At 38.3% G+C, this 24,084-nt stretch overlaps 1 protein-coding gene across 2 annotated transcripts; it reads right to left on the bottom strand.

Moving 5' to 3' along the window:
* Positions 1-3,512: 3,512 nt before the first annotated feature.
* ifngr2 (interferon gamma receptor 2) lies at positions 3,513-17,297 on the bottom strand. Of its 2 annotated transcripts, none has more exons than XM_044365743.1 (7): positions 17,264-17,297; positions 11,592-11,697; positions 10,870-11,042; positions 8,194-8,339; positions 7,540-7,681; positions 7,294-7,439; positions 3,513-6,878 (listed from the first exon to the last, which is right to left on the bottom strand). In XM_044365743.1, the coding sequence occupies exons 1-7, from the start codon at positions 17,280-17,282 to the stop codon at positions 6,780-6,782; spliced, it is 831 nt and encodes a 276-aa protein (XP_044221678.1). In that variant the 5' UTR covers positions 17,283-17,297; the 3' UTR covers positions 3,513-6,779. The 2 variants fall into 2 exon arrangements, with proteins under 2 accessions (XP_044221678.1, XP_044221677.1); XM_044365742.1 differs by lacking the exon at positions 17,264-17,297 and adding an exon at positions 13,384-13,569.
* Between the last annotated feature and the right edge of the window lie 6,787 nt (positions 17,298-24,084).

Here is a 24,084-nt window from a genome sequence, read left to right as displayed (position 1 = left end):
TCGTTTTAAAAACATCTACGGCTGTTCTGAAGGTTTTTCCAGAATCTCCAAAGACTTTTCTTTGTTTTTTTTGATACAGGTAGAGAGGGGCAACTTAGGAAACGGGTTAGAAATCTTTTTTATTTCACATTCAGATGGTTAAAAGAGACTTTGGTGATTCTGGAAACATCTTCAGAACAGCAACAAGAGTTTTAAACGAGCTTCTGGGTTTTCATCATTATCTTTTAGAGAAACCGACGGTTACCTCTGTAACTATTAATAATACATCATAATATATAATGGTAGTAAAATATGAGAGACTAATGGATCCATATGAGTTTAACTTCCCATCTTCCTCACATCTTTTTAATCTTCTGACTTTGTCAAGAGAATAAAACATGAAAACTAAATAAAATGTCTCAACTGGGATTCTGGAAATCCGTCTGTTTAACTGTCAGAAGCAGCAGAGAACTGTTCCTCCGTCATAGCCGAGGTGACCTCTGAACTCTATAGACATTGTTTACTCTTTATAGCAATGCTCGGCCATCTGTAAAGAGGAAATGGTGACTTAAGTCCCATCAGAGGGTTTATTATTACAGAAGAATAAAATATTCATTGTATTCCTGTCTGTTACTCTTTGTTCTGGACGGCGGCCATTAAATACCCAGGTTATACACATCACATGTAAGTGGGATTTTTAAAACATTCAGAGCTTAGCAGCAGTTTGTCCTATTTATTAATGTTAGCTAACACAGCGTTAGCTTAGTAGGTGAAACCTGCTAACAGAGTCATTAATGATATTTGATATTTTTCTTTTCTATCTGCTTTAATTTTGTCATTATTCACATAAAAATAACTTTACTTTTAAGTGTCAGGACACATTTTGAGGATTATTATTAAGTAAAGTTAATTATCTCGGTTCTTCTGACTTCTGACCCAGGGGTCAAAAACAGGATTTTAAGCCTCTGTTCACTTTTATTCGAATACAAATACAAGTAATTTTGCTGCCTCAACAAATACAGATACAAATACAAATACTGGGCTCTCTGCACATCCCTACTCTCTATAACTGGACACTGTGCACCTCACCTGTTTTTATGCTGATGTTTTGTTTTAATTGATGTTTTTTTATTCTTTTATGCTTTTATATCTTGTAAGGTGACCTTTGGTGACTTGAAAGGTGCCTCCAAATAAAATTTATTATTATTATCATTATTATTATTATTATATGTGAGATAATTGGTCCAGTTTTCAGGATACAGATGAATTTTGAAGTAAAAATACTGACACAATTAAATCCTGGTGAAACAAACTGGTCTACTTTAATTACAGTATTTAATATTTTCTGTTTGGGGCAGTGACCCATTCGACCCCTTATAGAAAATCACGGCTCAAACACTGTCAAAAATGTAAGTATGGATATTACACGCACATTTACACACACATACACACGCGCGCGCGCTGCCTTATTCCTTAACGGAGTTAAGCTGCATTCACACCAAATCAGGCGGTGCGGCATTCAGGCGCAGGCTCGAGCGGAGGTGTGTGGGGTTGTGGGCGTGTTTATTTGTGCTCTACAATGTAACCACTGTGAAACTATCAGAAAATAACGTTTTATTGATCTGATTTACCGGCTCTCTCCCTACCAGTGCTCCCTCTCTTCACTCACTCTCTAGCTCGCTCGACCACAGCTGATCTCTCCTCTTTTTCTCTCCTCTTTGTTTTTAAAATGAGTCAAGAAGCCGACAGCAAAGTCTAACTTAACTAAGGTTATCAAGCGAAGAGAAATGTCCTCCCCTCGTCCTAGTAGCGTCTTCGTCTTCCCTCACGGCAGAGTTTACAACTCTTGTCAGTCTGATCTCCCGCTGTGATTGGCCACCGCAGCCTTCAGCCGCAGTGACGTCAGGTTGCGTTTCTCCACAAGTTGACTCTGACTCAACTTTCCGGCCGCAGCGGCTAAAACGGCCGCAGCCGAGCCGCACTACCCCCATTCAAATGAAAGGGACGACTGCCGCACCGCCTAATTTGGTGTGAATGCAGCCTTACGCTACTCTTGTACCTTTCACATAGATGTCCTTTGAAGAACGAAGAGAGGGAGGATGACAAAAAAAAAAAAAAAAAAATCCACAATAACGCAGGGTGTCATTGTGCTCACACAGTGTGCGAGTGAAAATCATCAGCAGCCCGTTGATGTTAATGATCGTCTGAAATTTTAGCAGCGTGGCTCATAATTCTGAATGAATAAAGGGGAAACACTGCGTCTCGTTGTCTTTTTGCTTTTCAGTCTAACAGGATTACTCATCATCATGAAAACAAAATCATTTTATTACACTTTTCAATTTAGTAAGTAAACTGCTTTTTCTTCTACTTAAATCCAAAATTGCAACACGAATCAAATTAAACTGAGTTGAAACAAGTCTTCATGTATATTTGGTGCAGGTGTCAGTCGTCTCGATAATAAAAACTCTCCCTCTTGGAGCTGCTACTCGGTTTGGGACGAAGGGTTAAAGTCCTAATCAAACAGCTTTTCCAGAGTATTTAACTTCTGTGTTGTGACGTATTTTCGAGTCAACAGCACAGACCGCCACTCCTGACTCATACTAGATTACAAGTAATCTAGTATGAGTCAGGTCTATATTAGACCTACTATACTAGACCTCTGATGAACTCGTTTCCCTCCAAACTATTCCAGGAAGAAAAAGAAAGAACCCATCTGAGTTTAAGAGGGACTTTTCACCTTTATAACATTGTATTTGATTGACATGGCGTGTGTTGTTTGAATGTAAACAGATGTTTAGTATTTTATTAAACCAGGTACTGGAGTTTAATCCTATATTAAGTAGAAAAGACTGAAATACCAGATTGTGGATGCATTAATGATGTTATAGTATAAAACTATAACCTCATTTATTATTATTTGTTTGATACAATTCAGATCTGATTTCTTTTAATATTCCTTTGTATTGAAATAATCATCCGCCAACCAACATCCAACCATTTCTATCCACTGTTGACTGCAGTTAATAGTTTGGACCGCTTCCTGCCTCCTGTGTTTCAACATGAGTCACATCAGATGTTCTTTGATCCAACACCACAAAGCATTTTCATCACCCTAATTACTTTTTACTACTCTAGTGGTATCGATCGCTGCAGATAGTTTTGGGTTTTATTTATGCAGAGATATTCGTCTCCAGTCCTGTATTTTTTTTTATTTCTGGTGCCCACAGCATTAAAAATGAGCATTAATTAATTCAACAGCACCGTGTGTTTTCACAGTGTCTTCCTTTCTCTGGATAATCCACAGACTCCATATCGATGCTTTCATTGGATCTTCTTTCCCATTTAGAAAATGTCCAGATGAAAACTGTTAACAGTGTTTTTTTGTTTTTTTAACCATCATCTTTGTTTTATCGGGGGCGAAAGAACGATGTCAGAAAACCTCCAGAGATTAAATAAGAAAATGTGTTTTTGTGATTTAAAGAGTTAAAATTGTGGCCGACTTCACCTGCAAAGAGTTCTGGACGAAACTGATGTAAAATTTGAGCTCTTTACTGCACATTTTATAATCAAATACAGAAGTTTACATCTAGTCATCTGAAAAATGCTTTTACCCAAAATAATTCACAACTGAGACGAGACAATAAAGTGTGGAAGAACCTTGATAGTTAACAGACATTTTAGAAAACGCCAGACAGACAAATGACATCATTATACAGAGTTCATGGATGTAAAGGAACAAGAAAACATTTTCTCATTCAAGGGAATAATAAGGAGCGTCCAAAGCTGGAGGTTATTAGCTAATCTTTTACAGTCGTAATTCAATGAAAAAGGCAAAAAGAACAGTTCAGTAAGATTTGAGAATTAAAGAAAATGTTCATCCTGAAAGCTCTTAACTGGCCGAGTTAAGAGAAACTCCTGAAGATAAGACAGACGAAGATTTAAGAGGAAGTTCAGAGGAATCGGTCTCATGTTTGAATAAACACGTTGGTCTCATGAGGTTAAACTGAAATGTTTCTGTATCACTTTCAAATACAAGTCTGAACTGAACGTAAAGTCTGCAGAGAGAAAAACTGAGTCCGACTTATAGTTATAATATCTAAATCATCTCTTTTGCACTAAATCACTTGAATAAACTCTGTGAAACGGCCGATCTTTAAGGCAGTGAGGAGATCCATCTTCTCGGATCAGATCAGTCTATAAAAACTAAAAGATGATCCACTACTTGGACACTGGATGAACGCAGTTTGGATCACTGATGAGTTTAAAATATAACTGCTGTCTGTCAGAATCATTAATCACAACAAAAACACGCTTGTTCTCTCATTCAGCAGTTGAAGTCATTTAATAACCAACTGCTGACAAGTTATCAATATCATGAGAGGATCGACATGTAGATGCCATTTGATGTCAAACATAATCTGCTTTAACAAGTCAATATATTACTTCAAAATGTGTGACTTTATCTCTGGAGTTTTTCTCAGTTCCTCAGTAAAAGTGGCTGTCAGCAGGCCTAAAGAGGAAACTCTTGAACAGGAAGTTAAGATTCGTTGTGAATACAGGCCCTGATATTGTTTATTTTTGTTTTATCAATCCGTTATTTAGCTAACGAGGTCCTTTAGAGATACGAGATCTCTCAGAACATCATACAAACACATAAAAAGCAACACAAGGGAAGAATAAAAGAAGAGAAGCGTACAGGTCATACCATCAGTAACCACATCGCTCCACCTCGAGTCGAGGATTATGTAAAACGACGACGTGCTTCCTTCAGGGCAGCAAAAGGCCTTTAAAATTATTCAGAGGAGGAAGTGTTTCTGAGGTAATGGCATGTCGCAGCTCATTTCCTGCCAAAAAGTTGCATTAAAGAGGAGAAAACAAGCTCTGAGAAGGTTTAAATAATCTGATTAGGAGTTCTATTTGCTGCTATGAGGAGATAAAATGATAAAAGCCGTTATTCACCTAGATGGGTCAAGTGTTTGTTCGTTCATGATAAAGGGAAGGAAATAGAGACGTCTGTGTGAACATTTCCTCCCAGCTCACAGTTCATGTCACGTAGCTCATTTCGTGGGGAATTTTACTGCCTGGTTATCTTATCACCACATTATCACGTCCTCTTTACGTCCCCGCAGAGGCTTCAGGTCGGCTCTAATGCTACGAGTGTTAGAGGACGCTGCTGATCTGGGTCATTGCTGCCTATATGAATGCTGCCTGAATGTTGTGACTGTTGTTAAACAGACATAAAAGTGAAGTCCAGTGATTATGTCTTTAACCGATCAGCAGTTTCCGTGGCTCAGAGGGAGCGACCTGCAGTCGTCTTCCCTAAAACTAGTGTTAAATAGACGTTTCTGTGGGGTTTCAACACGTTGATTCTGTGTAACTGCGGCTGTTTGTCCTAACAGTCTGTCTGAAAGCAGAAGTCAGGAGACAATATGAACATGTGAACATGTGAAAGAGGTTTTACTTGCTGTAACCAAGAAAGATTTAACATTAATTATGGCTGGATTAAAAAAAAAAAAACAATCAGAGGAATCACATTTTTTATTTGAATGATCTGATGTAGATTCTTAAAATGCTGATATTTGGATTTTCTTAATAAACGTGTGTCTACAGTGGTTCAGTTAAATGTGTAAGATGCTTACTTTACTTTGAGTCACAACTCAAGACTGTCGCAACTCAGTTTGATAAACCGACTCTGGCTTATCTTGTTGTGCATCAACAGATCTCACCAATGAGAGGAAGAGACTCTGCACACCGATCTGAGCTCTGTTAGTTTGTTAATGAGATATTATCTCTGATTATGAGTAGTGGAAGCGTGCAGATTCTACTGAATTCAGCCTGCCGGGTAGCTAGAGATATCAGTGCAGATGAATCGGTGAGCAGGACTTTCACTTTCTGCTGTCTGATCATCAGAGAGGATGTATGAGAGCGTTTATTTTAAACAGTGAGGATCGTGATGAAGCCTTTGCACGCACTGCAGCCATGTAGATGCGTCATAATGCAGCAATGTGTTTACATTTCAGCCTGTATTGTTCGAGACAGCTAAAGTACTGCTCACTCCTTGAGTGTAGAAGATATTTTTACCACATTGGGATTTATCTGATGTAACTGACTTTGTGAAGTGAATCATATCCCATCAGTGGAGATCGGTGCTGATAATCCTTCTGTTCGTAATCCAGAACCCTCGTTTCATCCGTTCAAATGAGTCCAATCAAGGGGATGTTTTAACTTTGGAGGATTTTCACTTGATTAAACTGACTCAGACTCAGTTCAAATAAACCTTTACATACAGTTTTTGCTTGGAGGGAGGACTGTAATGGTCTGTATGAACAGGAGGAATGATTACAGCAAGAAAAAACAGTGTTTCAGTGTTCTTATTGGGACCCGATTATTATTTTCAGACAGACTTGAGTCGACCGTGGCCTTCCAAAATGGAAGTCAACAGGGCAAAGGGTACTTTGTTATTTGAGTTGGCATACTGTAGGGACACAAACACAACTTTTACAAATTCTTCTCTGGGAAATGAAAAGTGCTTTAAAGATAAACAGAAACCTTTAGTGCAAACATTACTTTTTCCTTGGAAGTTTCCAGCCGTATGAAACCAATTCAAAGTGGGGGCTTTCTCTCCTGGACAGCAAATGAAATGTCGATCAAATGAGGCTAAAACGAGAATCATGACGTCCTCAGTTATGCTGAGTTCAAATTCCTCTCAGACTCTCTCTGTCTGTCTTCAGGAGGAAGTTGATGCCCATGTTGAGCAGAACAGAAAGAGGAAGTTTCACGCAGAAGAAGGTCAGCAGCCTTCACTTGTTCGGGATCATGTCAGAGATGGTATCAAAAACCTCCTCGGTGGGGGTTCTGATGTAGATGGGAATGCTCGGGCCGTTAAATCGATCATGGAACTAGAAGAGAAAAGAAAGAAGAGTCAGTTACTGAAATACGACCCTTTAATCAGATCAAATGTAACTTGTGTGTATTTGTGAGAATAAATCATCTCTGCTTTAGTTTGTTGGTTGATTTGCTGAGTTTATAAAACTCTGCACAACTTTATCATTCTGCACGATGTCAGTTAGTCAATCAATGTTAAAAAAAAAACCCTTCGCATCGCCACTTTTTGGTGCGAAATGCATTCTGGGATGCCAGGTGCCAAAGTAACCTCAATAAAACAAACTGAGCAAGAACACTTCCTGTCACATGTGGACTGTGATTGGCTCAGGAGTTGATGATGTTTCACAACAACAGACTGAGAATGGCGACACTGCACCAGTCTGATTTCTATACTGGGAGCTGCTGGTTGTGTGGTCAGTGTGTTCTTACGTCAGGTGGTACCCTCATCGGAAGTTGCAGCCACCGTTTGATTTTCTCAAGTTTGACGATGAGGATGTACACAATGGCCGTTACCAGAGCAATCAAGACGGCGACGCTGACCACAACAGCTACTATTATATTCGACTGTTTTAACCCTGTGGGAACACAAACACACAAACAATCTTTAATGTCTCACAAAAATGATTATTTATTTTCTTTTTTTGGGTTTGAAAAAAGAAAACAAACACGTCTTACTTGACAGAGGGATGACCTCACACTGCGGGCAGGTGCTCAGTCCGATGGGTCTATCCAAACGAACGTACTGTACTCTTACACAGTAACGTTGTCCCGGCTCCAGGTTGTCGATGGTGTGTGAGGCAAAAAAATCTCCGTACTCCTGATGAAGAGTGGAGGACATTTGGAGTGTTACAGAGACTGTTGCTACTCAGTAAACATACAGTTTGATTTTTCCTGCTCTGACTAGTAGAATTTAGTTTTCCCCCTGTTCATTCATTTTTTCACTGAACACAGAAACTCGGGACTCTCCTGGATAATGGAACCATCATACTGGTTTACGTGATGATCACCAGTTTACGTTATTTATTCTTTAAGAGAAATCATATCTACAATACAGCGCCGGTTGGAGCTGAAGACTACAAGTTTGAAATATAATCTGGGGATCATGGAGACTGAGGAAGAGGTTACATTGTGGGTAATGTAGGCACCAAGTTCTGACAAGGAAGATAACTGTGTGGAATAAAAAAAAAGATAATATTTCTGGTTCTCCTGTATTGAACCAGGCCACTATTTATCTTGTGCTGATGTCCTGTCAATTAAACACAGAACATAAATTTGCATGTATAGATCATTTGACCTCCAGTATACATAAAAACTGATGAGGATTCTCACCTCTAGGGGCTCTCCCTCCTTTCCAAAGTAAATCCTTTGATTTACACCGTCTGCATAGTCCCTGTACAGACTGTGCCTCTTGTTCAGAATTACAGTGAGGGACCCGGTATGTGCTGTCAGATTGACTTCAGGAGTACAGGAGTCACCTGGAAGACAAGAACAAGACGAAAACAAGGACTGATCATCTGTTGACGGAGGTGTCACATCCCACCAACAGTCTTTCACACCTAAAATAAATCACAAACATATCAACCTTAACCTATGAATAATCAATAATCAATCTAACACAATGATACTGATGAAGAAACAACAGTCCGCTTTGGGTTTCTTCAGCTTTTGACACCTCACCCCATGTGGTTCACACGTTGGTTAGACTGGTTAACACCTCGAGACAGAAATGAATGCTGTCATTTCCTGTCTGGGCGTCAGACGGCTCACAAACACGTAATACGTTTTGGTTTTGATCACTGTAGAAACACGAGTTTCTAATGTGTGTTTTTGCTTTGTCCTAAATCTGTTCGTGAGGAGGTGTGTGTTCCGTGTTCTGCTCCATTTGTGGGCGAGTTTCATTCACAAAAAAGTTCCCGAAGAGTCAAAACACAGCACAGCTTCAAGTCCTGCTTTCAGAAATCAGCAGACAAAAACATAACTGTAGAGATTAGAGATGCACGGTATTGGATTTTTTGCTGATATCCGATATGCCGATAGTTCCAACTCATTGTGGCCGATTGCCAATGCCAAGATTTTTTTGCAGCTGGCTGAGGAGACTATTAAACGTGCAATGGAGGAACTTAGGAAGACTGGAGTTCAGGAGCTCAGCATTAAAACTTTAATGAACCTGCCAAGTTGGAGGAGCAGTGGAGTTTTCTTTGAGTTTATTAGACAGACAGGATTAATGTGTAGGATTTAATCCCTGGTCCACACTCCGGAGCAGAAGGTGGCGGTAATGCACCTAATACGCTGGTTGCCAAACGCCATTATAAACCAAAAAGAGGAAGATTTTTTTTCCAAACAGAGTGGTACATCCTGTCAACCGAGGTGTTTCCTATCTGTGCAGCCGAACATAGCAGCTCCTCCGTGGACTATTTTCCCCTGACGGTCCCGGTGTTTCCTCCGCAGGCTCCACTTCACTCAGCCGCCCGTCAGACCTGCTGCTTCTTCCCACTTTAACCTGAATAACAAACTGGGGCTCGGTGGTCCAGTTGGATCCACATGGAGAGCCGGGGCTTATATTAGCTGAGAGGCTAGTGGAGCGTTAGCAGCAGCATGGCCAGAGGGAAGCACAGCCAGCTAGCCTCCGCTAGAAGAAGCAGCTGGTCTGACGGGCGGCTGAGTGAAGTGCAGCCTGCGGAGGAAACACCGGGACCGTCAGGGTGAAACAGTCCGTGGAGGGAAGCGCAGTCAGGCGGCGGAGGAGAAGGCGACAAATCGGCCTCTCATAATCGGCAGAAAATGTTCATTTCGGGCTGATGCTGATATTTCATTTTAGAGCTTATATCGGCCGATACCGATGACGAGCCGATAATATCGCGCATCCCTAGTAAAAACTATGAATCCATCAGAGCAGCTCTATGCTGAGTGCTATTATCATTATCATTATTATTATTATTATTATTATCTTTATTTTCTGACTATATTTTCATTCAGCTTTGTATCCTGTATCGTGCTGATTTTGTTTTCTGTGCCAGCTTGTTCTCGTCTGCAGCTTCCTGCTGTATTTCTCCAACACTCGAGTGGTTTTGTCTCCACTGGAAACGTAGGTAGAAAAATGCTGACCAACAGAAATATAGATTTGTTGTTGTACTTTTAATGGCTACGTGTATGAAGGAATGAACTTATTGAACGTACTGACAGGACTAAAATTAACAACTAACCATTATTTTCTTTAATCTGTCATTTATTTTTTCGATCAGTTGTTGGGTCCATAAAATGTAAGATTCCTGTTTCCCCAAAACCCCAATGTGACGTCCTGAAATGTTGTTATGTCCACAACCCAAAAATATTCAGTTTACTGTCATAGAGGACTTAACAAACCAGAGAATATTCACATGTAAGAAGCTGGAATCAGAGAATTTGGAAATTTTCTTTTTAAAAAAAGGACTCTAAACGATTAACCGATAATTAAGATAGTTGGTGATTAATTTAATAGTTGGCAACCAATCAAATGATCGTTGCAGCTCTAGTACGTTATGAAAAACAATAACAAAGCATCAAAAACTGTTGTGCAAATATCTAGAGCTTCTTGTCCACCTGTCCAGGTTAGGGGTCAGGGTTAAGGGTTAGGAGTTAGGGTTAGGGGTTAGGGGGTCAGGGTTAAGGGTTAGGGGTTAGGGTTAAGGGTTAGGGGGTTAGGGTTAAGGGTTAGGGGGTCAGGGTTAGGGGTTAGGGGGTCAGTGTTAAGGGTTAGGGGTTAGGGTTAAGGGTTAGGGGGTTAGGGTTAAGGGGTCAGGGTTAAGGGTTAGGGGTTAGGGGTTAAGGGGTCAGGGTTAAGGGTTATTGGGTCAGGGTTAGGGGTTAGGGGGTCAGTGTTAAGGGTTAGGGGTTAGGGTTAAGGGTTAGGGGGTTAGGGTTAAGGGGTCAGGGTTAAGGGTTAGGGGTTAGGGGTTAAGGGGTCAGGGTTAAGGGTTAGGGGGTCAGGGTTAGGGTTGGTGACCTGGCCAGTCTTGGGTTTCTTACTGTGTGTGCTACAAGCATCTTGCTCTGACGCCTGCTCGTCTCTCATTGCTTGCACTCGCAGCATCACGCAGCCATTACTTTCTTTAGCTTTGGTGAAACTGACATTACAGGAATTCAAAGACGTCTGGACACAGTCTTCCACGTTTTCCCACACTGGCTCTCCGACCCCAAGGCTGAAGACAAGGAACAGAAACAACGAGACAGCTGTGAGCTGCATTGGCACAAAATTATATAAATATATTTGCTATCAGCAGAAACAAGATGTTACACAGGAGAAAGCTGCATAATGAAATAATTGCCTGATATACATTCAGATGTTCAGGTTTGTCAGGATCAGTGTGTGGATTAATATGAAAAACACAACTAGACCTGCAAAGATTAATCGATCAACAGGAAAGTTATAATTATTATAATAATAATTTTTAGTAATTTTTTTTAAATGGGAAAAAAGGCAAAATTTCACTAATTCCAGTCTTTCAAATGAATATAATACAATATTAATGTATATTTTCTGGTGTCTCTAGTTCTCTACGACAGTAAACTGATTATTTTTGGATCGTGAACTGTCAGTCAGACAAAACAAGACATCTAAGCTTGCATCTTGACATTTTTCACTGTTTTCTGACATTTTACAGACCAATCGACTAAATCAATAATGAACAAATGAACCGATAATGAAAATAATCGTTATTGCAGCCCTAAACATAACCATGTGACCTCACCTTGTACTGTACTGGACGCTGTAGCTCACGTTTCTGTCCTGGGTGCCAGGAGTCCAAGTCAGCTGCCAGTTGTCAACGTGCGGCGGCGGCAGTGACTCAGGCAGTGCTGTGAACAGACAGGACATCATGAGGACAGGACTACAAGCAAAAGTCTTTCCTGCAACTGTTATTGGATCAATCTCAACTTCTACTGTCAACAATTATCAACACACAGCTTTTGTACACATTTCCGAGCGTCTTTACATTAATTACCTGTATGTTTCAGAATAGACTAGAGCTGCAATTATTAATCAATTAATCGATAGATAGAAAATTAATCGGCAACTTTTTTGATAATCCAATAACCGTTTAAGGAATCTTTCAAGTAAAAATGTCAAATATTCTCTGGTTTAAGACTCTTAAATGTGAGAATTTGTTGCTTTTCTTGATCTTACATTACTGTGAATTTAATATTTTGGACTTTCAGTTGGACAAATTAAGACATTTGAGGATGTCACCATGGACTCCAGGATGTTGTGATGGATGATTTCCACCAGTTTCTGGTGTTTTATTGACCAAATGATTAATTGATTAATCTTGAAAATAATAAGCAGATTAATCGATAATAAAAAATCATCATTAGTGGCAGCCAGAGTTTAGTTTTAGAATAAACTCTTTTTTCAAACCTCTTTCCTCTCTTTGTTTTGTTGTTTTAACTCTACATTGAACTGATCCTGTTTTATAATAAATATTTATTCTAAGGATTGATCAGTTCCGGTCCATTATTGCACAAGAGCTCAACCTTTTTGCTAATTACATTAGAATTTTGAATTTTGTGATTCATATAATCACACTAAACACTGCCGTGCTTCCTTAGAAAACTTAAACATTTCACAATTGAAGACGTGCAATCCATGTCACCAACTGCAGTACTCAGATCCTTTTCTGCATTAAAAGTACCAATACAGCAATATAAAAATACTCCACTACAAGTGAGACTACAAGTCCTGCATGAAAAATCCTACCACAAAGTAAAAGAAGTAAAAGATAAAAACAGTAAAAGGTCGGGGCCCCTCCAAAGGGTCAGCAGATAAATCTGAGGGGTCGTGAGATGATTAATGGGAGAGGAAAGAAGAAAAAACAAAGTTCAGATACACAAATCTGTTTTCAGTTTTCTGACTTTTTCCACTAATCTTTGATTTTTGCTGAAATATTGGATCATTTGAACATTTATTGAAATGTATTTTAAAAGCTTGTTATATTATCCATTGTGTCAAATCTTCACCTGAAAAGTAACTAAAGCTGTCAAATAAATGTAGTGGAGTAGAAAGTACAATATTTCCCTCTGAAATAAAGTGGAGTACTTTCCGACATGTTTAGCTACTAATAACTATGTTTCAACTTGGTTTTACCGTAAGACGGATCCTCTGTAACCTGTTCAACCACAAGACCCGACATGAATAATACTAATAGCAGTTTGGTGAATCCTACGTGATGTTCGAACACCGACAGGCAGCTTTAAAATATGAGTTTTATTAACAGAGTTTGGCTAATCTAACATTTAGCTTTACCATAACAGAGAAAAGACTCGCTTTAACGCTTAAATTCATGGCCTGTGTGAAAGGTTTTAGCTACCGTTGGCTTAGCTTTCATTTTTATGGTGTTTTACACACACACACACACACACACACACACACACACACACACACACACACACACACACACACACACACACACACAGGAAAGATATTGCTTCATAACTAGCACAGAACAGCTCGGTTAGCTAAAAACGGATAATTAACTGTCACGTTACCTCGGACGACGTTAAACAAGAGCAAGAGGATAACCATTGTGAAAACGTCATTTCACATTAACAGACTTCTCTCCTTTGCAGCCATAATCCGTTTGCTGTAGAACTATTCAAGCATTCACTGACATCTATGTCACTTCCCCAAAACCCGTCTGGGAATACAATCGGGAACTTACGTCGGCCCCTCTGAGTGTTGTTGCTCATAGGCGTTACTTTATTCCCCCACCCGTATTCTGCGAAGACCCGCCCTACTCCGCCTCTGATTGGCTCTGATATTCTTGCCCAACCAATCTAAATCTTCCTGACTAAACGTAACAAATCTAACAACGAAGGCAACGAGCACTAGCCAATCAGAGGCAGAAGAGGGCGGGTCTTCGCGGAATGTTGATGGGAGGGACGGGGGAGTTCTTGGGTTGAGCTGTAGCAGCAAACTTCCTAAAACGGCCACCTTGAAGGGCCCATCACCTCTATTAATAATGATAATAATAATAATAATAATGATAACAACAACAACAACAACAACAACAATAATAATAATAATAATAATACCTCCACAGTGTCTTTCCCTAGGCGATAGTCATCTTTAATAAGGGGAGTAGAAGACTGTAAACAAACCAGTTCCACTTCCCCTCCATATCTCATTTCTTTTATATTGTGAACACTGTGTCTGTCTGTCCTGCACTGTGTAGATGCATAAAGACTTGATCTTTTAATTGCTAACTGTACAAATACAGGCTATCCTATTAATGCACACATAAAGCTTTTGTACATCTATACACATTTATCTATCATTTGTCTAACTTCATTCTATTTATATTCTGCTTTTTTGCACACACATAGTTTTTTTTTATCATGTTAATATGCAAGCACACAGTCCACCTCCATTACACATAATCTCTCTCTTTCTTACACTGTTATGTTTGTGTTCATGTTTATTGTTTAGTGTTCATGTTTATTGTTTAGTGTTCATGTTTATCGTTTAGTGTTCATGTTTATTGTTTAGTGTTCATGTTTATTGTTTAGTGTTCATGTTTATTGCTTTTTCTGTTGACATCTGGACCACATTGAATTCCTTGTACTTGCTACTCGGTGAATAAATCAGATTCTGATTCTGATATATTCTGATTCTGGAATGTAACTATGCACATTTACTCAAGTACTGTGCATAAATCCAAATTTGAGATACTTCTACTTGTACTTTACTTGACAGCACACATTAAATTGCACAAAGAATGGAAAAAATACTGAAAATACTAGATAATAATAATAAATACTTTAAATAATTTTTAAAGTATAAATCTTAGAAAGTACTAAAATATGAAAGTACAAAGTAACAGCAGCAGTGGCAAGAAGGCTGAGTCTACTATATAATCAAGTACTGTACTTAAGTGCAATTTTGAGGTACTTGTACTTTACTTGAGTATTTCCATGTGATGCTACTTTGTACTTCCACTCCACTACATTTCAGAGGGAAATATTGTACTTTCTACTCCACTACATTTATTTGACAATATTTTAAAGCTTCCTGTCATGTCGGTGCTCGAACATCACGTATGATTCATCAAACTGCTATTAGTATTATTCATGTCGGGTCTTGTGGTTAAACCGGTAACAGAGGATCCGTCTTACCGTAAATTCAAGTTTAAACATAGTTGTTAGTAGCTAAACATGTCGGAAACCAGTGGAGGAAAGTAACTAAGTACTCCACTACATTTCAGAGGGAAGTATTGTACTTTCTACTCCACTACATTTATTTGACAGCTTTAGTTACTTTTCAGATGAAGATTTGACACAATGGATAATATAACAAGCTTTTAAAATACAACACATTGTTAAAGATGAAACCAGTGGTTTCCAACCTTTTTGGCTTTTGACGTCTTACAAAAAGGGGTCACATTTCACATGTCTATGAGTTGTTAACAGCTCCACTGAGGTGGAAACTGCCTTCTCATGATCAAACGAATGTGCCAATGAGTGTGCAAAAATAACATTATGTTAATAAGAGACAGCTCCTAGGAAGTTAGAGAGAAGGTCACTAATGAACTCAGCAATGATGACAAAATAGTTTTGAATATGATTAAAAAAACAAGGTCCTGATAGCATATAGAAGTGGGCCACTTCAGGCAATGATGCTGCACTGCTGGCCTTCTGGCCCGGACAACATGGACGTGAGCTTAAAATGGCCCACATGTAAAATAGCAAATATGGCCCCAGTATCTCAAATCAAAATCTGGTTTAGGGCTTGCTTGTGGCCCAGATGGGAAACAGGAGCGGAACGCCCAAATGCCATCGTTCCATGCGGTATGTGGGCCTGATGAAAGTGCAGATAGTGTTGGGTGTGGGCTGGATCTGGGCCACAAGCATATTTGCTATCTGGGGGTGGAGTCTAGAAAATAATCTCCACAATAGGAGGGATTGTGAACAGTGTATAATATGATGTTTTATGATTTTACATTAGGTTTCTTTGTCCCGGGACCGAGGCCTCAATTTGCTTTGTATTGTTTTTCATGCACAGTAAACTTCAGTAAACCTTTCTAGTGTATTTTTTGACTGTCTTTCTTATAAATTTTGAGTTTAATGCTAAGTTGTGAGTAACCTGAAGAGTTACTGGCCCATCTGAAGATAACCAAATAGTGATTTTTCCCTCTAAACTTCTCACATGCTTTCATTTCAATAAATGTTCAAATGATCCAATATTTCAGCAAAAATCAAAGATTAGAGAAAAAGTCCAAAAACTGAAAACAGATTTGTGTATCAGAACTTTGTTTTTTCTTCTTTCCTCTCCCATTAATCATCTCACCACCCCTCAGATTTATCTGCTGACCCTTTGGAGGGGCCCCGACCTTTTACTGTTTTTATCTTTTACTTCTTTTACTTTGTGGTAGGATTTTTCATGCAGGACTTGTAGTCTCACTTGTAGTGGAGTATTTTTATATTGCTGTATTGGTACTTTTAATGCAGAAAAGGATCTGAGTACTGCAGTTGGTGACATGGATTGCACGTCTTCAATTGTGAAATGTTTGAAAAGTTTTCTAAGGAAGCACGGCAGTGTTTAGTGTGATTATATGAGTCACAAAATTCAAAGTACTTATGTGTAATTTAATTCTAATGTAATTGGCAAAAAGGTTGAGCTCTTGTGCAATAATGGACCGGAACTGATCAATCCTTAGAATAAATATTTATTATAAAACAGGATCAGTTCAATGTAGAGTTAAAACAACAAACTGTATATAAAGTAGTGTAAACTAGCTCCACCTCCAGCAGCTACAACAGTAACATGCTGCTCTAACACTGATGCTTCATTATTAATAATCTAATGATGTCATATATAATAATATATCAGTCAGAGGGACCAAACCACTACTTTTAGTATTTACTGGTTTTCACGTCTTCAATTGCGAAATATTATAGTTTTCCAAGGAAGCATAGCAGTGTCTGTGTTCAGTGTAATTCTATGAGTCACAAATCTCTCTAATTTAATTCTAATATAATTGGCAAAAAGGTTGAGCTCTTACATAATAATGAATCATGTCTGAAGTTTGGAATGAAATAAAGAAGAAAGAGCACATAAAAAGACAGTTACATAATATGTATGTCTCATAATTATGTTGACAACACTCACATCTACATAGCATTATCACCCAGTGAGCATGGCAGAATAGATCACCTGAAACAGTGCACTGAGCAAATCAATACTTGGATAATCAAAACATACTTTAATTAAAAAGGATAAAACTGCAATTATTGTTTTGGCACCAAAGAAGAGAGAATTTAAAGACAGGTTCAATATATTTCAAGTGTGTCTTAAAACAACAGTCAGGAGCCCAAATGAACAGTGAAACATGTTTTTCTTGCTGTAATCATTCCTCCTGTTCATACTGACCATTAGAAGATCCCTTCATAATGACCTTACAATGGAAGTGATGGAGGACAAAATCCACAGTCCTCCTTCTGTGCAAAAAGAAGGAGGACTGTTCGAGGAAACACAAAGAGGGAATTCGATGCTGAAAAGACTGTAAATGTGTCAGATATCCACTTGATATGACTAACTCAGACTGATGAAGCTGAATATAAGCTTCACATCAACTTTTAAATGCATTTTTTGCAGAGAAGGAGTTATTTAGCTTCCTTCCAGACAAGCTATCATGACATGTTTGGTACCAGCGGATGCTTTAGGTCTTAGTTTCATATGATACCAGTATCTTCACTGGCTTTAAAACTGAGCCCACTACAGCCTCTGAAAGACACCGGCCGAAGGTCTCTGAGGGTTACAGTCTATTACGGACCTTCTTCACCCCCACACCACAAACCGAGCTCCTAGGTCCTCCATCCAGGGCTTTGTACCTCGTGTACCTAGTGTACCTCATACACATTTTAAGACTCGGGGAGATGATGCTTTTCAGTCGGCAGCCTGTAAGCTTTGGAATAGTCTCCCAGTAAGCTTTAGGTCTTTGGATACTGTGGACTAAAAACCCACCTGTGTTTGGGTAGTATGTGGTCTGCTCATCTTGTATATTTTATGTTTTATTCTTTATATTTTATCTGGTGTCTTAGTTTTTATTTATTTTGATTTCATTTCTTTGATTGTGAAGCACTTTGTGACTGTTATCTGTGAAAGGTGCTATATAAACAAACCTTAATTAGAATGAGCTCACACAAATGTGTCTATATCCTCTTGCACTAAATATATAAGAAATGTTAATCAATGTGCATGAATCTCACCTAAATAAACTGTACTTATTAAATTAAATTAAATCACTAATTACCTTTCAACATGTGTGATAAGGAAGACAGAAGTTTGCAGACAAAGTAATAAAGCCTCATGTCAGAGTCACATGACTGGATAACTTGTTAATCGACTGCCATCTAGTGGTCGATTATGGGGAAAGAAAAATACACGTCTTCAAGAATAAACTACAGATACAGTACTGTTCAAAAGTTTAAGCCAGGTGTGAAAAAATGCTGTAAACTAAGAATGCTTTCAAAAATATAAATGATAATTGTTTATTTTTTATCAATTTACAAAATGCTAATTGAACGAACAAAAGAAAAATCTAAATCAAATCAATATTTGGTGTTACTACCCTTTGCCTTCAAACCAGCATCAATTCTTATAGGTACACTTGCACAAAGTCAAGGATTTTGTAGGATTATAGTTTCGTGTATGATCAACCAATTATACCAAACAGGTGCTAATGATCATCAATTTGACATGTAGGTTGAAACAGTCATTAACTGAGACAGAAACAGCTGTGTAGGAGGCTTGAAACTGGGCGAGGAACAGCCAAACTCTGCTACCAAGGTAAGGTTGTGGAAGTCATACACCATGGCAAGACTGAGCAGGTAGTTATACTGCATCAGCGAGGTCTTTCCCAGACAAAGATTTCAAAGCAGACTGGGGTTTTAAGATGTGCTGTTTGAAGAAGCGCAGAGACGCGGGCAAACGTTGAAGCGTCTCTCCGCTCCGCTGCGCTAAAGACAGGTGCATCGTCTATCTTTTTTACGGGGGACAAGCAGCACAGAGCAGACCGAGCTCGGCAGGAAGTCACAGACACAGAAACAGCATTGAGCATCCGGTTAATTTTCAAAATAAAACACCCAACGCAGACTCCTGGTCGTATATCAACAATAAACGCAATTAAAACAAACGATCAAAGAAGACATTTAACTACGTAGCCTACTTAACCATAGTAGAAGCACAATGATCAAGGAAAATGACCAAATCAACGAAAGCTGAGCACGTTGACAAAATTGGGCAGTTTAGTTGCCCTGCTACTGCAGTAATTACGGTAGCCTTAAGGCACTTAATCAGCTTTGACTAGGATGCTGTAATTACTGTAGTAGGAGTGCAACTGACTTTAAACGGCGGATGGCTTCCCGCAATGAAGACGCTCCGCTTCTGACACGCTCCCGGTGGAATAGGCCGCTGTGCAGAGGACGGAGCAAACGCGAATCGGAGCCGGAACAAGGCGCACACGCGAGGTAAAGAAGAACAAGAAGTCCTGGAAGTGATGGTTTGGCCCCCACAGAGCCCTGGTCTCAACATCATCAAGTCTGTCAGGGATTACATGAAGAGACAGAAGGAAGCCTACATCCACAGAAGATCTGTGGTCAGTTCTCCAAGATGTTTGGAACAAACCTACCACCCGAGTTCCTTCAAAAACTGCAAGTGTACCTAGAAGAACTATGGGGAGGGTGGTCACATCAAATACTGATTTGATTTACATTTCTCTTCTGTTCATTCACTGCATTTGTTAATTGATGAAAATAAACTATTAACACTTCCATTTTTGAAAGCATTCTTAGTTTACAGCATTTTTTCACACCTGCCTAAAACCTTTGCACAGTACTGTATATAGAAGCATAAACTACAAATATCATTTGTTACAGTTTTAGAGTCTTTGTCGAGCTCGTCATGACTTTATTCAAATAGCAAGAGATGTAAATAGGCCAAGGAGTCTGATTATATAACCTGTCAGGGTCAGGTTTGTTTATATATATATATAATATATATATATATACACACACTGCCTCATGGTTAAATAGGACTGAAAGCATTTGTTTTAATGTCTCCATGCAGCCTAAACACTATGAAGGACTGAAACTTAATTATTATTATTATTATTGTTATTATTATTATTATTATTATGCATTATTATAATTGTATGTATTAAAATAAAACAAGAAATACAGGAATAAATGAAAACAGAAATAAATGTAAACATAAAAGAATAAATGAGGAAATAAATATAAAAGTAAGTGAATATGGAAAACAAATAATTTGTCAAATAAATTAATTGTATTTATTTTCAAATTTACCTGCACATTTATTTGATAACTGGGCATTTTATTTCTATATTTCTTTCTTTAATATTTCATTCATTTATTTATTTTTGATTTTGGCAGTTTCAGTCCTTCATAAAACACAAGCTACATACAGTATAATGTGTGTTAGCGAGTTATGTAACATTACTGTCATTTCTTTCTTTCGTCACCTGGAAGAAAACTTTTTTTTTCTCACCTGTTTCACACATGGAAAAAAAAAAAAAGCAAAACCATTTTTTTCATCTGTTCTTGAGTCATAAACACCTCTAGTATGAGAACAAACAATAAAACAGTAGTAATACCACGGATTTTTAATCTAATCTATTAATTTTCCTTGCTTCTTTTAGTTTAGTTTTTATTTTTATTATTATTCCTGTTCTTATATACAACGTAAATAACTACAAGAACCTCAAAATTGTACTTAAGTACCGTACTTGAGTGAATTAACTTAGTTACTTTCCGCCAGTGATGACTTAATTTATTAAATTAATACACTTCTTCATTAAAAAGCAGACAGCAAGAGAAAAAACAAACAAACAAGACTCCAGTTTGACAGCAGAGGGCGACATTTATCATCAGTAGACGCTACAGGAGGATTTTTATTTCCTGGAATCATTTTACAGTCTCACATTCTTCTTCTCTACACTGCACACAGTCAAGCTGCAGTGGTAGACACGTCCTCTGTGTTTTATGGTCATCATTTGTTAATACTAACATGGACCTTGAACGTTTGAGTCGATCACATGCATCAGATAACTCTTTGTGTTCTTTGTCCTGAGAGAGCAGAACTTAACCTGAACGCTCACGTCACACTTCATATTTTATGCGTCTCTAATGTCACAGAATTCATTTTCTCATTGAAACTTGAATAAACTGTGAGCTCAGATTCATCATGTAACAGAGAAGCGTAGAAGGAGCGACTGGGAAAAGAGAGAAAGTGTGTGAGAGTCGATTTTAAAGTCTTCAGTCTGCAGAGTCAAGGGTCAAGTCCTCCACTTCAACAGGATGTTGAAGTCCACAGTGAGACTCGAACTCCAGTGAAGTTGTTGTCATGTTTGGAGAAATAAGATTTTTGTCTGACAGATACATTCCTTTGTTTTTCATTTTACTTCCATTATGACTTATAGGAAATCGTGGGAGGTAAAGGAATGCCAACCAGTAAAGTACAGTCATCATGCCAGAGGCATCTGCTGCTTCTTGAGAAATTGACAAATACTGTCAGTCCTCTGCTGTGTGCAGTGTTCATTGAAGGAGACAATTTATTCAAGTCTGTCTTAAATCAACGGTCAATGGTCAGGAGCCCAAATGAACAGTGAAACCTGTTTGTTGTTTTTCTTGCTGTAATCATTCCTCCTGTTCATACTGACCATTAGAAGATCCCTTCATAATGACCTTACAATGGAAGTGATGGAGGACAAAAAATGTATTTAAAAGTTTATCTGAAGCTAATATGAAGCTTCAGCGTCCAAATGAGTCAAATCAAGTAGATATCTTTCAACGTTACAGTCTTTTTAGTACCAAAGTCCCTCTTTTTGTTACTATACTTCCACCTGCAGCTCAACAGGGAAACACTGTCCGAGGAAACACAAAGAGGGACTTTGATGATAAAAAGACTGTAAATGTGTCAGATATCCACTTGATATGACTAACTCAGACTGATGAAGCTGAATAGAAGCTTCACAGCAACTTTTAAATGACTGTGTGGACACACTGTGGATTTTGGCCTCCATCACTTCCATTAAAAAGCACATTTGAAGGATCTTTTAATATCCAGTATGAACAGGAGGAATGATTACAGTCAGGAAAACCTCTTTCACTGCTCATATAGACACCTGACTGCTGGTTTAAGACACACCTGTAAAAAGTGGTATTAGTAACCTTTTCAAAGCTATTTGTTTGGTTTCCATAGAAAACGTTTTTCACAGTGACGTCTGTGGATCATCTGTTTTTCTACTCTGGTAGTATCACTTCCACTGAACTGCTGCAGAAATCTCACATATTTCTCAGTGAAGGAAATAGTTTTAATAAACTGGGAGGACAGTAAACTGTTGTTTCGCAATAAGTGAAAGTCTGGAGGAATATCTTGATTTGTTAAACGTGGAGAGAGCAGACTTTAAAGTAGAGCTGCAACTAATGATTCATTTTATTACTAATTTGATCTACAAAACATCTGAAGACTGTAAGAAATGTCCTACAGAATAAGGTGACCTGTTTTGTCTGAGTCCAAACTAAAAATATTGATTATAGTATAACTGTAGTGGCTGTTTGTCCATAAACAAAGTCAGACTTAACTCTCTCATATCAAAAGGCCGCCAGGCTATCTGAGCAGCTCGCAGTGCTGTAATTAAGTCTAATAAACTTATTAAATGAGTAACACATAAATAATTTAATCCACTTCTGTTAAGTGGAAAATGTTCCCTTTAAAGTCAAACCTAATTTTAATGCCATGCCTTTTGATCCTAACAGATGTGTCTCATGAATAACTCCGTTAGACTCTCTTGCTAACGAGCAAAATGACATCATCCTTCGGACATAAAAACCAACCAATGAATCAATCTCATTCTTAAATGAAATACACTAAACTAAACATATTACCTACCTGTAAACCTGTTTTTGCATTTTTGATGATTAAAGCCTCTTTCATTTATCTGTCCTGCCTCTGGGCCTTCCACCTGTGTCCATGCTTTGTCTTGTTTTGTAAGTAAATATAATCTTAATAGTTAATCACACAAAACAAAAACAAAACTTTCTTCATGTCTGAGGAAACACAAAGAGGGAATTTGATGCTAAAAAGACTGTAAATGTGTCAGATATCCACTTGATATGACTAACTCAGACTGCTGAAGCTGAATAGAAGCTTCACAGAGACTTTTAAATGACTGTGTGGACACACTGTGGATTTTATCCTCCATCACTTCCATTAAAAAGCACATTTGAAGGATCTTTTAATATCCAGTATGAACAGGAGGAATGATTACAGCGAGGAAAACCTCTTTCACTGTTACTATAGACACCTGACTGCTGGTTTAAGACACACTGGGATGTAATTTAACACCAGTTTCACAATCATATCAGCCAAAGTGTGAAAGAATGATGGAAAACCAGCAGCAGTCTGGAAATGTGTGTGTGTGTGTGCAGTAAAGTAATCTTGACACCAAAGTTCAGCATTGGAGGTTATTTCTTTATTTTGAATGATTGTCCATTAACACGGCTGCTGTAGATGAAGTAGTTGCTGGATGTGAGACGTACACTTGACATCACCACTGCTTTGTGCACACTCACCTCACCAGTACACACAGCGTTTCACAATACGCTTATATACAGTTTCAACAGACAAGGCGACAAACAGTGACGGGCGAGATGTTGAGGCAGCAGCTGTTTAGCTTCAGATCACACGGTCGACGGATTTGAAGTCTCATAAATTTTTATGATTTTTATGCCTCAAGTTCATATTTATTTAGTTGGGATTTTACGTCGTTTGTTGCTTTTTTTTTTTTGTGCCACACTTGCTGCCTCAACACTCGTGCATCCCGGCGTTGCAGCTTCAGGAAAAAAGGCGTTTTTGTATTTGTTGTCATAAAGCAGATGAGACTGGTTTAATAAACTCTACACAGAGCAGAGACACGCCTCCGCCTGCTGCTTCTACTCACAAAAAGGCTTAAAGCTTCTGTTGTTTTGTTGTTTTTTTTTTTGTTGTTGTTGAATATAATGCAGACAGAATAAATGTGAATAATCTAGATAAATATACAAGAATAACCAATGCAAGTTCTGTTATAGGAATAAAACAAATGTCCTGGGGGTGGAAATAACACAACTCCAATGAAAAACATCTTTGATACAAATAAAATAAATCATAAAAACAAAAGTAATATAATGTAT

This window comes from Thunnus albacares, chromosome 11 (genome assembly GCF_914725855.1).
Source record: "Thunnus albacares chromosome 11, fThuAlb1.1, whole genome shotgun sequence".
Taxonomy (NCBI): domain Eukaryota; kingdom Metazoa; phylum Chordata; class Actinopteri; order Scombriformes; family Scombridae; genus Thunnus; species Thunnus albacares.
This window is presented reverse-complemented; position numbering and strand designations above follow the sequence as displayed.

Excerpts from the sequence above, each read along its gene's own strand:
- ifngr2 (XM_044365742.1), bottom strand. The coding sequence starts at position 13,420 with ATGGTTATCCTCTTGCTCTTGTTTAACGTCGTCCGAG. Across the intron at positions 8,340-10,869 it reads AGATGCTTGTAGCACACACA|GTGACTCCTGTACTCCTGAA; the intron begins GTAAGAAACCCA and ends CTTGTCTTCCAG. Across the intron at positions 7,682-8,193 it reads AGGAGGGAGAGCCCCTAGAG|GAGTACGGAGATTTTTTTGC; the intron begins GTGAGAATCCTC and ends ACTCTTCATCAG.